This window comes from Cyrtonyx montezumae, unplaced genomic scaffold (genome assembly GCF_038088225.1).
Source record: "Cyrtonyx montezumae isolate F1298 unplaced genomic scaffold, pur_monq_1.0 scaffold_7, whole genome shotgun sequence".
NCBI lineage: Eukaryota > Metazoa > Chordata > Aves > Galliformes > Odontophoridae > Cyrtonyx > Cyrtonyx montezumae.
In genome coordinates, this window is record NW_027072078.1 from 29,961,185 (window position 1) to 29,974,046 (window position 12,862).

Consider the following 12,862-nt stretch of genomic DNA (forward strand, 5'->3'; position numbering starts at 1 on the left):
GATCTTTTATTTACGTTAGTAAGAAAAGCAATAAAAGCCCATAGCATAAAAAGTCTACCAAATACAATAAAGCAACAATGAATATAAGAAGAAACTTCCTCTCACTTAAAACAGAAGTGCCTGCTTAGTTTGACACTGAAAAGAATTACTGCACGAGCCTCCTCTGTGTCTGGGTGATGATGTTGAAACCCAGAAGTAGTAATTAACTAACAGACATTATTTCTTTAAAAACTTTCCAGGTATGCTCAGTGTGTATGATCAACCATACATCACTAATTGCACATTGGAGCATTCCAAAGTAAAGCACTGATACAAATTTGTTACTTATACAGGAACCATTGCAAGAATGCAGAAAGAATGCATTTTCCAACATGTCACTAGTCAGTTCTACAGTCCAGTTCTCAACCCTTAGTCCTCCAGAATATAGTTGGGATTGACAACCAGGTACGGGTCTTCATCGAAAGACTCCTCTTCTTTGGAACCCCTCAGGCCTGACTGGGTCAGTTCGATCAGAATGTGGTCCTGCAACAGAGAAAAAAAAATATTCCAACGTGAACAGAAAGGATTGTCCTTTTAGAAACGACACCTCCTTTTTCTACCAGTAGCAACTCTTACTGATGAATTATTTAACCCTTTTACCCGTGAATTCACTCTTTAATAAGCTCCTAATTCCAACAATTACCAATAGTTTCTGGGAAGGCTTCAGTCTAACATTTTCATACTTTTAAAATTGAAAGTGTTTTTTTCTTTCAAAAATCCCAAAATGTTAAATTAGTAATTTAATTGCAAATATACATTTCGATCATAAGGAGCTACTTCAGAGCTCTGTGTTATGTAAGGCACAATAACTGAGATGTTCAGCTTGTCTTTCTGAATGCTAATGCAATCAAAACCAAAGAAATACAGAAAATCAGCATTTACATGCCTATGAATAAATAGCAGAAAATAAAACAGCACTTAAAACTCTTACTAATGCATACCTCTAATTTATTTCAGTGTTTTCTCTAACTATTTTTAACACATATTCAACAAGAAAGGCACTTAAAGTGCATCAGTCAATTACATGAAAGCACAAAACGTATTTCTCATATTAGGAAATTCTATTAAGAACCAATCACTGCAATATATCTTAAATCTTTCACTATGCACCCATCATTATACATACATAATGTGTAAGTCGGTGAATGACTTTCTCAATGATCCTCTTTTTGTTTATCAGTTCTTCTTCAGATTCAATTTCAGATTCAATTTCCTTCAGATACCAATTAATAAGTTCACTTTTCTTTAATGATGAATCATCCTCTTCTGCAAATAAAAATCATATTTTAAAAAATCTAATTACAACACCATTCCACATGATTAGAATAAACGGAACAATACTAAGAATATCTCACACATCATAAAAGACAAAGTTATAATGCTGAAAAGATAAACACACAACAGCCTGTCAAACTTCTTTGCCTTTCTTAAAATAACATTTTTTTGTACAAGACTGCTGTATCATGATTTAACTGAAGACAGACTCAGAATTTCAGTTCTTTGCATACATGTGATTCACAAATTAGATGAGCAGCTTAGCAAATAAATCAGAATTGTAGCATCTTCCTTTGAGTAAGTACAAAAGATGATCACCATTACAAGAAGATTAAGAATTCATCCTTCCCATGTGTCAGGTGCATTTGTTTCAGTCGAGAGCCAATTCACACATGGTGATGCAGCTCAGTCTGCCAACTTTTAAAACAAATTCTTACCTTCCTCTGCTTTTCTGAGGTGCAGCACAAGAAGATTAGAAATTCGTCGGTACTCAGAGAAGCCCAGCCTAAGAGAAGCTTTGGGTGCAGCATCCTTGTTCACATCCTCTGAATGGCCACTGATCCCATTCACGAGACCATTGACCCCAGCTGGAGCTTCTGCTTCACCTGTTTGGACACATGGCCAGGTTTAACTCTGTAGAACCTTCTAACTGTTTAATCATCTGAGCCGCTAAAAAGCGTTGCACTGACCAAACAGGCAGGTGGAGCCCACAAAGAGACTAAAGTAAAAGAGTTAAGGAGTTAAGATTCTTGGACCTTGTGAGAATAAAAATAGGTGGGAAATTGAAGAGAAGTATACACTCAAACAAGGTAAGCTATAATATGTATAAGAACTGCAGGTATGTTTCCCCTTTGAAAAGTTCTCTACAAATATTTTACCATTGGCTCCATCTTGGTCTTCTTGATACTCCATTTCCTGCTCATCTTCTTGGTCTAAATTGATGTCAGGTGTCTCAACTCTAATGATGGATTTATTTAAAAGCCTGAAAGCTTCCTTGACATGTTTTGGATGAACCTGAGGTATGTTTAAAAAACAATAGGCATTAAAACAGGCATAATGGCTCCTCCTCTACTATTTTCTTTCCTCCATAGCCCCAGAAATTCACCCAGATTGTGACAGTCTTTCTACCCATCTCACCTAATTAATCATAAGCAGCAAAGACCCTACAAGTTACATATTCCTACAAGTACTCTGTATTCACATAAAGTTATGGAGGGAATAAGCAACCTGATGGAACTTTCCAGGCTTTATCTATCATGTACAGACAAGAAATTTTAGTTCATTTCAAAAGAGGATCAGTAGAGCACAAAACGTGAAAGATACAGGTTTAAACACAAAGAACATTAAAAAAATGTTACAATTAATGAGATTCTTCTATGGAATTGAAAAGCAAAAACTAGAGAAATCTTTTCTAGTTAAATCATACTAAAAATAGCCTGTTTCTTTTTAAGTTGAAAAACTCCAATGGGTGATTTTCTTACACAACCTGTGAGTAGGTTTCTGTCACGTGTCACGTGACCCGAATCGATTCAAAAAACCCTCTGAATTTTCAATGGAGGCTACATGGATAACAGTCACACTACAGTTAATGGCCATAATACTACATTCATTTCAACGCTGGCTGACAGAGGAGGAACTCACAACATTAATACATGCCTGACTGGATCCCTTTGCATGCTCTTATGGAGGTTGAGACACCTCAACAACCCTGGCATTTTAGATTGCAGGTCAAAGCAAGTCAAGTCAAGCAGAAATTATAAACTGCCAAGATTAGAAAGTCAGCACCAGCAGTCCTTACCGGTATTAATCAGTGATTGTTCCTCCTCTGTGGAATGATTTGACAGGTAAAAGGCTGAGAGTGCTGATACAACTACCATGCAAGAAAATGCATGTTCTCAACTCATATCAGATGAACTAAGGTGTCTTTTTGTTGTGTTTTGGGTGTTTTGTTGTTGTTTAGAAAGCAGTGTTTCTGGTATACAAATTCAGGCTGAGTATGACCATGTCACAAATGAAAATACAATCACAGCTCTCCTCTTCACTCACAGAATCTAAATACATAAAATACCTCAGTCAAAACCCAGAACTCCCATATTTCTATATACTTTCATCAGAAACCCAGTACCTCATCACAGCAGTGCATGCGGGCCATAGCTTCAGACAAGCGAATCATGCTTTCCAGCTGCCGCACTGTGATTCTCCAGGATGACTTTGTCACTCCAGAGCCATCACGCTGCCGGAGTCGTTTATACTGCTCCACTATGAAGTCCTCAGACTCTTTAGATATCTTTGTGAGAAGTAAAGACAGTAAGACAGTTTGCAAGACAGTTTGCCATGTTAAAAGCATTAAAGTTCACGCTTCTTAAATTACTTCTTAGACTTCTGTACTAGCTACAGCTTTTCTCCAAAATATTCTCTTCTATCACACATGCCATATACAAATAGAACAGCAATCATATTAGAATTATTACTATGGTCATTATTGCAATATAATTATAGTAAATACTTTGACTCATCAATTATTTCACAGGAGATTTTCAATCAATTTTTTTTTTTCTACTCCACCAACTTGCTCCTAAGCACAATTCATGGTTGTCTCTACCAGACTGTTCTGCCTGTTTACCTTTCATTCTGCATGCAAACACACACAAGTATACAAAGCACTAACACTGACTACAGCTTTGCTTACATGCTTTTTAACATGACTCTATCTGCACACATACAGATTCATCAGGAAAACAAACTACCCACCACAGTTTTGCAAAACTCTATAAAGGGAGGGTGTCCTCTCATCTCATTTGATAGTAACTACGCTAGAAGAACTTCTAAAAGAAAAACCTAAACCACAGTCCAACAAAAATGCTTTTCATAGAGAGCACAGAAAGTCTATATTTTGAGCCATTTCCCACGTTCTGCGTTTTACCACAGTGAGAGAACAGAACTACCAAGGAATAATACCTTTTTAAAATAAAGAAAAAAATACTGTTTGATTAAGCAAGAAATTGATAAAATACAATTATCTCCATGACAGCTGTTAATACCCCATGTCATCAAGGTATGAGATTAAAGACACTGACTATAACCACCTCACTTGGACTATCTGGGGTTTTGGAGTTTGTTGCAGCTTTCCTGAGAGATGGCTACACTGTGTCCTTGTACCTGCCCGAAAAAAGCAAGGTGCAGTGAATGATCCTTCAGGCTTTCTCGCACAGAATAATTTACACAAGAAAGTGGAATTACCTTTGGTTTAAACTGTCTTGCAAACAGCAGGTACCTTCTGATATCATCTAACGAATAGACACGATCAACAGATTCTTCTACTCTGGCATGCAGATCCACTATGCGTCTGGCAATGGCATAATCTGTAACCTGGGATATTAGTGCTCTGTTAGAGCTCTTTCACAGCAGCAGCCAAGCATCAAAACAACAGCTATATTCTTCCTCCCATCCCCTTCCCTTACATTCCTCATGGCTGAGCTGGTCTTCAAAGAAAGACACTCTGCCAGAAGACCCAGGAGAATGGCCTGGAGATTTATAATACAAGGAAATAGAAAAGAATGGATGAAAGGCAGTTCTAGGATTTACAACCTCTTGGCAATCTCCTGGGTTACAAGTTAGCCATATAACAGGCAGAAAGCAGTGCTCTGTGGCGTGGGAACTGCTTCCTTTCTTTATAGCCTACTTTATCTGTTTCAATAGTCCCCTCTTAATTACATCATCGCACTGAGCAAAACAGCAGAAAGAACAGTACTGAACCAACACTAATCTCTGTATCTTTTATGTTCCCAAGGCAAATGCCACCCAGACAGGTGGTAGTCATCTTAACCTTACTGACTAGCAGTTTGTAAAAATGACTAACGTTAAGTTTGCAGGTCAAATCATCACAGGGTGAAAGGAGCAGTATCCTTGTATTCAGCAGAATACATTCAAATTGTATTGTCAGCTTTTAACTTTGCAAAGAAGTAAAGCAGAAGCAAGAGGCTCTCATGAGATAGGCTTCACCTAGAACTGTAGAGGGCCACAGAGGTGGGCAGAAGTCAGGAGCACATTATGTACAAGGGAGCTGTCTGTTTATAGATGTGATGGAGTAAATTAGTTTTGGAAGTACCAAGTTAATATATAAGCAACTGACACAAACTGAAGTTATGATTAGATCTAACTCATATTTTAAGAAAGAACAACAAAAACCCCACTGTAGTTGTCACACACTACCGCAGTATCCTAAAGAGGCTGCAGAACGCTCAGAATTCACTAGGTAAAGGTCTTGACCACCTACTCCGAGCAAGGGCTTAGTCTAGAGACCTCCAAAGGTCTTTTCTGATATCAGTTATTCTACAGTTGCTCACAGTTACCTCATTACATTCATCCACGAGGATGAAGAAGAGATCAAACCGAGACATGATGGGAGCTGACAGGTTTATGTTCTGTTTCAATGACTTAGACCTGTCATAGCGCCCGCCAACTGGGTTTGCAGCAGCCAAAATAGAGGTCCTGGCATTCAGGGTAGCCTGACAAAGAAACAGAAAGAAAAAAGACATAAATCTGTGACCACTTGCTAAAACAACACACTGCAACTTGAAGAGATCAGCGTAACACCTTCTAGGGGGAATTGTAATTAGCATGTTACAACAAAAGTTCTTCTGAAGAGTCCAAACTCTTCTAACCAAACCTTTCTGATCAGCTCCAATATCATATCATCCTGCCCCGATACAGTTTTATGAACCAGTATTTTAACATCATCACACACCTTCCATAAATACTGAAATTATAAGCCCTCAAAATCACTATTCAAATCACCCTGCTTTCAAATAGTGCGTATGTATAAACAATGCTACAAACAAACAAACCTGTACCACTTTAGGGTTACTTCAAGGGTTAGGATTTTCTCACACTAGTTCCCATTTTCTCTTTCCTGCTCACTACTGTCGTTTTTTCCCTTTCAGTACAATTTCTGATTCTTTATGAGCACAAGACTCGTGAACTTTGCAGGTAAGTGATCTACCTCTCCCTGTCACAGTGAGGGAGCTGCAGAGCTGCCATGAAAATCTGACAGACAACACCAGATCAGTATGTACCATGCACACACTTAGGCAATCTTGTAGACTACAAAGCCAAAAGAATAGCAAAGTACCTTCACTCCAGCTTTAGTAATGGATATAGTCTGCTGCTCCATTGCTTCATGAATGGCTACTTGATCCCGCAAGTCCATTTTGTCAAATTCATCAATGCAACATACACCCTGCAGCAAAGAATACGAAACAAGTGACTCAGTTCAAAATCTTCTGGAGCAGAAGAATCTTTAAGACAGTTTGGGGCCTTTTGTCATTAATTACAACAATCCCAAGGATGCAGAAACTTCTCTAGGTCTTAGACTCACGTTATCTGCCAACATCAGCGCGCCAGCTTCAATGACAAATTCATGTGACTCTTCATCTTTTACAACAGCTGCTGTCAGACCAGCAGCACTGGAGGCTTTCCCACTGGTGTACACAGCACGAGGACTGAATTCATCCACGTGCCTATGAAGAAAAATAACAGTGAGGAACTGTGTTGTACAGACTTAAGCAGACAGACCAAAACCTGCAGAAACAAGGTAACTTGCATGAATCACTGCTTTTGACTCCACAGTCAGGACTCATTCCTTCCTTCAGGAAGCAATGACATTCAGGTAGGTCCTCCTATCTATAATGACTGAGCAAACCCTTGGGAACTAATCCTTGTCTAACTACAGTCTGGTTACACCAGCAGAAAAAGCAATCCAGACCCTCCTCCCACAAGTTTTCTGCTGATGTCACATGCCAACACAGCTCCTCATAGGTCAGGTAAAAGTCAGCAAAAAAAGAAGAGCACAAGGCTGCACAGCAAGAAGCAGCTAGGCTGAGCACCCACAGCCTGAAGCAGCTGTGCTGACCGCAGGCAGCTTAAAGAGCTTTTGGTGTCTTCATATTTCTGAGACGCAGTGTATGCTGCAGGGACCTCAGCCTCAAAGAGACTGCTTCAGTCCTATTCAAATGACTATATCCAAACAATTCCTGGGAAGCTTTCTCAGCTATTTTACTTCCCTTTCCTCTGTTCAATGTACACATTTATGTTCATTATATATGTACATATGTACGTACACAGTATACACTTACAGATCTGGTCACACTGGCCAGTATTTAAATATTGATTTTTAAAGAGATTCTTACTTTAGAAATTGACTCTTGGCTGTACTCGGATCACCAACAACACAAACATTGATGTCCCCACGCAGGGAAGTGCCTTCTGAAGTGGTCTTAGGAACTCCTCCAAAAAGCATCAGCAGGACACCACGTTTCACTTCATCATTACCTGCACCAGAAAAAACACTCAACTAAAAATCCACGGGCAACTCCACACTGTTCCTATTTTAAGGAAACTTCTAAATACATGGGCACATCCACTCAGAGTTTACATGTTTCCTAAGATTCTGTTAGAACTGCATTTATGAACTTAATACTGTTTCAGGGAGAAGGCAGCTGAATTCCTCATGCTACCACAGCTCAGAACATGAACAAAACTCCACTGATCAAACTTCAGACATGAGTCCTCAAACAAGTTCTGAGCCAGAAGCAACGGCAAATACATGCACATACATCCATGTACATCAATATGCAGATTAGGAACTCCTTCGTCTTTTGAAGAATGCAGAGTAAGGTTTTGAAGTAGATGAAACAATAGCAAACTCAATTATTCTGACTCTTCATGCAGGCCTGAATGATTTCATATAAGACTGCAGGAATTTGGTTCTGGAGGGAAGTGTTTGATTTAGGTGGTACTGAGCTTTCAAGAGTTCCCAAAATGATACCACACAGATATCAAAAAGAACTAGCATTTCACAACTGAAATATCTGAAGCTACAACTGAAGTTCTCACCATGGATAGTGGGGAAGAGGCTGGTACACAGGTTATGATAAAGATTTTTATCTTGGCTCATTTCAAACACCTTTTCCCACTCTTTCACCGTCATTTGGTTTTTAATGCTTTCTGCAGTCTGTTCTTCATCACGAAGCTCTTTTCCACCAAACTAAACAAGGGAAATTCAAAAGAATAAAAATAAAACCATGACAAACATGATCATCACTGAACACAAGTGCCTCACACAACGGCTTACACAAACTTGCCCTCTAACCTGAGTAGAAGAATGCACTTTTAAAGACTAATCCGAGACTAAGGAAGCTCATCATCTTATACTTTTAAAAAAACAAGGACAGGAACAATACAGGCAACTCCATAGAGGCAAATGGAGTCTAACCTCAGTCTGTGAGAATAAAGAGAGATGCTCATTCAGAAAGTAAAAATTGAGCAAAAAAAAAACCCAAAAAAGACAGTACAGCTTCCTTTGACTAAAACCTGCCTTCTAAGGTGTCCTTCATTAACCAGAAGAAAAGATCTCTAATTAAAAAGATCTGGAATGAGGCAAGAAATTTCTACATCCAGAAAACTGTGCATTGCACATGAGGTAGGTACACATACATATTTGAAAGATTTATACATCCTCACCATCTAATTTGAGGTAAGAACACGGAGCAGAAATCTTCAGTAATTTTATATCTACTTTCCAGACTCACCCGTGGATTTGTTGGTGCAACATAACAGGCTAGAAAGACCAGTTTGTAGGACAGCTCTCTGATTCCAAGAGCACGAAGTCCCCTGACTCCTTCAGCTTCATAGCCCTCCGTCCCACTAACCCGAGAGCCAGTTTCTGCACGCACACCTGCCACAAGAATAAGAGTCAGAACATCAGCAACCAGAACAAGCTGCATGGCTGGCATCGAGGTGATGAGCAATCACAACAAACCTGGTGTTGACAGCTGAGCCACATCAGGCACAACAATCAGTGATCCTGTGAAGTCACATTTGTCACCTGCCTGAGCAGATTCCACTGCTTCTGCACGCAAGATCACTTCCACACTTCGAGGAATGCTGCCTCGGGGCAGCTCAGCCTGTGTCTCTTGAATGCGAACCTGAGGAGGTACAGAACATTAAGCACTCATATGCCACCAAATCTGGAACTGTTTTTAAAGCTAAGCTGCTAACTAATCCAGTAGGTGGCATTTGCTTGCAATCATCTCGTTGCCAGATGAATCAGCTGTCCTGGGGAAGCTGAAGAGGGTACACAGGAGCCACAGTGACAAATCTGAGGTCAAGGAAGAACACTTAGGCAACTCAGAATCCACTTCATGTGACTGACTTTAACATGGGATGGAATGTGCTGAGGATCTGGCAGCGTAAATCCACGTGGAAGAATAAAACACTGCAGATACAAAAAGACACCCCTTTCATACTTGCATGAAACAATGCTAAGTGACCTATCTGTGACAGGAGACTCAGAAAGGATTAATTATGTGGGTTTTCAGTGGCTTGCTTACATAACAGATGTCACGTAATTAAACTGTTTAGATTCTATTTGTAATTTCCTATGCTAATGATAAGTTTTCATAGAAAGAAAGAAACAATTTGCAGAAACTCCAGTGCCTTCGAGAGATCTTTTCACGATGCTGACAGAACCAAAATCAACAGTCTTCAATGTGCAGCAGCAACAACACCTTTCAAACACCACAGGAACAACACATCATCATTTGTCATCCCCCCACTCAACCTCACCACTGTACCTTTTGGAAGTCAACGAATCTTGATTTGTTTGTGTCCAGCAGGAATCTCCTTCTGTTGGCACAGACTGGGTTTCTGCAGATGTTTGGCTGCGTATACTTAAATTGCTGTTCCACATCCTTAACCACTGTCTGGCAGTCGAGGCACAGGAAGGTTCCACTCACAAGCTCTGGATGAACAGGGTGGGTACGTACCACCTGTCCACTGATACGCATCAGCGAGCCAATTTTGGCTGACGTCAGTTCTCGGATCCTGCATAAAACAGAAATGAATTCCAGATTAAATTCCTAGTCCAGCTGACATTTTAGGCCCAGAGTACTACTCAAGTAGTAGCAATATCTTTTCATTCAATCAGTAACTGAAGAACAACTGTAACAGGGAAAAGAAACATTAAGAAAAGGTTAAGAAAAATATCTTCCCTTTTCATCATTTTACAGTCTTCTAGATTTACATTAAAGCAAAAATTACTTCATTCATACTTCAAAAACAATGTCATCTACATCAGATTTTAAAATAAAAAAAGTTACTTTCCCAGCATCTGCAGTCTCTTCCAGTCCAGCAGTTGTATGATCCAAAAATGAAAAACTGTTTCTTAAAATCGCGCAGCTTCTTCACAACTGTTCTAGTAAACTGTACATTTCATGCTGTATAATGACAACACTTTCAATATCCTTTGACATCCTTTTCCAGTAGTGAGAATATACAAGTTTCTAGTATTGATAATCATCTTACTTGTATCTGGTAGGCAGATCCTGAAATGCAACATAGAAGTCCTTGTTTGCTGGAACGTTTCCATGGTCTCTAGCAAAAGTCCTCACTGCTCGGCAAAGATAAGGATAAACCCTGAAATAGAGAAAATAAGTAACTATGAATTTATTAAGAAATATTCTTTGACGTAGTAAAAATTAATTTCTTAAACATGATGTTTTTCAGGATACAGAAAGAGCTAAATGTCAGGTAAGACCTTATGGGCCTGAGACTGCTGCATTGGTCAGCTCTCAGACAACCCATCCCCTTTACCTGTAAAATTCCTCCTGAATAGTGGTAGAGAGCTGCTGATTGAACTGCTCCAAATCCACAAAGCTCACAGTCAGAGTGTTCCGCTCTGGCCGGATCAGCTCTTCAGCATCACGCAGGTATTTGACCTCCCCATCACTGTTCTGGAATCTGAGAGTGAGCCAGGGAAATGAGAGACAGTTATACACCAGGTAGCAACCAAATACTTCTGGATTCAAGGGATAAGGACTGCATGTCAAAGAAAACAATGGCACAGCCACCGTTCCCTTGTAAATATCTCTCCCTGCGACATTTTCCCCCAAGCAACAACACATAGGACAAGAGGAAACAGCCTCACGTTGCAACAAGGAAGGCTAAGGGTAGATTATAGGAAATGTTTTTCACTGCAGGGGCTGAGAAGCACTGAAACAGACTTCAGGAAGCAGTTAAGCCATTATCCTTGGAGGTATTTAAGAACCGCACAGACGCGCTGTTTAAGCGCACGGTGGGCTTGGCAGTTGGACGCGATGACCTCAGGGGCATTTTCCAACATAAATGAGTCTACCTATGGTCTGGAACCACGCTTCCTCCCGCGGGCGGAAAGCCGGGCACAAAGCGCCTCGCGAGTAGGCCTGAGCTTTCCTGACGGGAAAAGAAGGGCCGCAGACGCTGACCGGACGGACCCTCCCCGCGGCCCGGCCGCACTCACTCCTCGAGGAAGTCCTGGAACAGCTTCTGGCACTTCTCAGCCACCTCATCCCGCACCTGCTGATGCTGCTGCACCGCACCCGCGCCGCCGACCGCCACCGCCAGATCCATCGCAGCCGCCTCGGCCCCAGCCCCGGCCCCGCCCCGCCCGCCACCCTTCGCGCCGCAGCCGCGCCGACCAATGGGCGGCGGCCGTTCCACAGAGCCCCGCCCTCCAGCCTCGCTTTTCCTCTTCCTTCTCGGGCGTTTTCGCGCCAAAAGTGATCGCTGCCTCAGAGCCGTGTGCAGCCGAGGCAGAAAATGGCTGCTCTGCTCCGATTTCCCCTGTCCACGTATTCACAGCCCCAACCGTGAATGAGAGCAGGTGTGAGCCAGCCAAAGCTCGGGCACTCGCCTGCGGGCTGGCGTGAGGCGGAGTCTGCCCAGCGACAGCACCGGTGCAGTGACAGCTGTTGGCAGCTACTGCCGCCAGGAACGGCGCTGATGCCCGTGAAGAGCTGCTCGGAAATGCGCTGCCACCTGCAAAGTCATTAATCTCTGCCTGAGTGGGAAGCGCTCCTGTAATTAAGGCAGCCGAGGGCTGATTTCACGGAATGAAGTTAAGCTCACTGTTCAGATGTGGCGGTGGGCAGGAGGATACCACCCCCTGCCTCAGTTGGAAAGGCTGTGGTGAGAAGCTTGCATCCTGACAGCAGCAGGGCAGCACTTGGCTGAAGCCAGCTGGTGTGCTCCCAGCCCATCTGCTCTCTTCCAGTTCTGCCTCTTTGGAAAGGCAGCACGGTAATGATGAAGGGAAACCACCCACGGCTGAAGCAAGAGACTGAAGGACTCCCCAAGTTTTATCTGGAAACTGAAACACAAAGGGCTCCATATCTTCCCTGGAAAAGATCGTGTGGGAGAAAGCCTGTTTCCTTTTGTTATCTGGAAAGCCTTGAGAGGCAAAAATGAGATGGTGAAGTTACTGGTACAATCAGTGTGTGAATGAAGCATTTTGCCCTCTACATAAAGGAATAGCTGATTACACTTATTACATTAATCCAAACCCTTTCAAGCTTCAGCAGATGTCTGCAAGATTATCAGTTGTTTCTTTATTCCCAAACAACTTGAAAGTAACTACAAAGTTTTATTTGTAGTGAAAACATGCATGATTTTGACTGAAGATTTAAGTACTCACAGATTAAGGAAATTGCATCTGTGTACGTATCTAAGGACA

At 41.5% G+C, this 12,862-nt stretch overlaps 1 protein-coding gene across 1 annotated transcript; it reads right to left on the minus strand.

The window, feature by feature from the left end:
- Positions 1-311: 311 nt before the first annotated feature.
- Positions 312-11,762, minus strand: MCM6 (minichromosome maintenance complex component 6). Its single transcript, XM_065750292.1, has 17 exons — positions 11,651-11,762; positions 10,966-11,112; positions 10,678-10,788; positions 9,948-10,197; positions 9,134-9,299; positions 8,904-9,049; positions 8,209-8,359; positions 7,503-7,644; positions 6,692-6,833; positions 6,446-6,553; positions 5,667-5,822; positions 4,555-4,683; positions 3,440-3,601; positions 2,193-2,328; positions 1,752-1,919; positions 1,166-1,305; positions 312-522 (listed from the first exon to the last, which is right to left on the minus strand). Exons 1-17 carry the CDS (start codon positions 11,758-11,760, stop codon positions 409-411), a joined length of 2,478 nt encoding a protein of 825 aa, XP_065606364.1. The 5' UTR covers positions 11,761-11,762; the 3' UTR covers positions 312-408.
- Positions 11,763-12,862: the final 1,100 nt, after the last annotated feature.

Excerpts from the sequence above, each read along its gene's own strand:
- MCM6 (XM_065750292.1), bottom strand. The coding sequence starts at position 11,760 with ATGGATCTGGCGGTGGCGGTCGGCGGCGCGGGTGCGGTGCAGCAGCAT. Across the intron at positions 5,823-6,445 it reads TTACTAAAGCTGGAGTGAAG|GCTACCCTGAATGCCAGGAC; the intron begins GTACTTTGCTAT and ends TTTCTTTGTCAG. Across the intron at positions 1,306-1,751 it reads CCTCAGAAAAGCAGAGGAAG|AAGAGGATGATTCATCATTA; the intron begins GTAAGAATTTGT and ends TTTTATTTGCAG.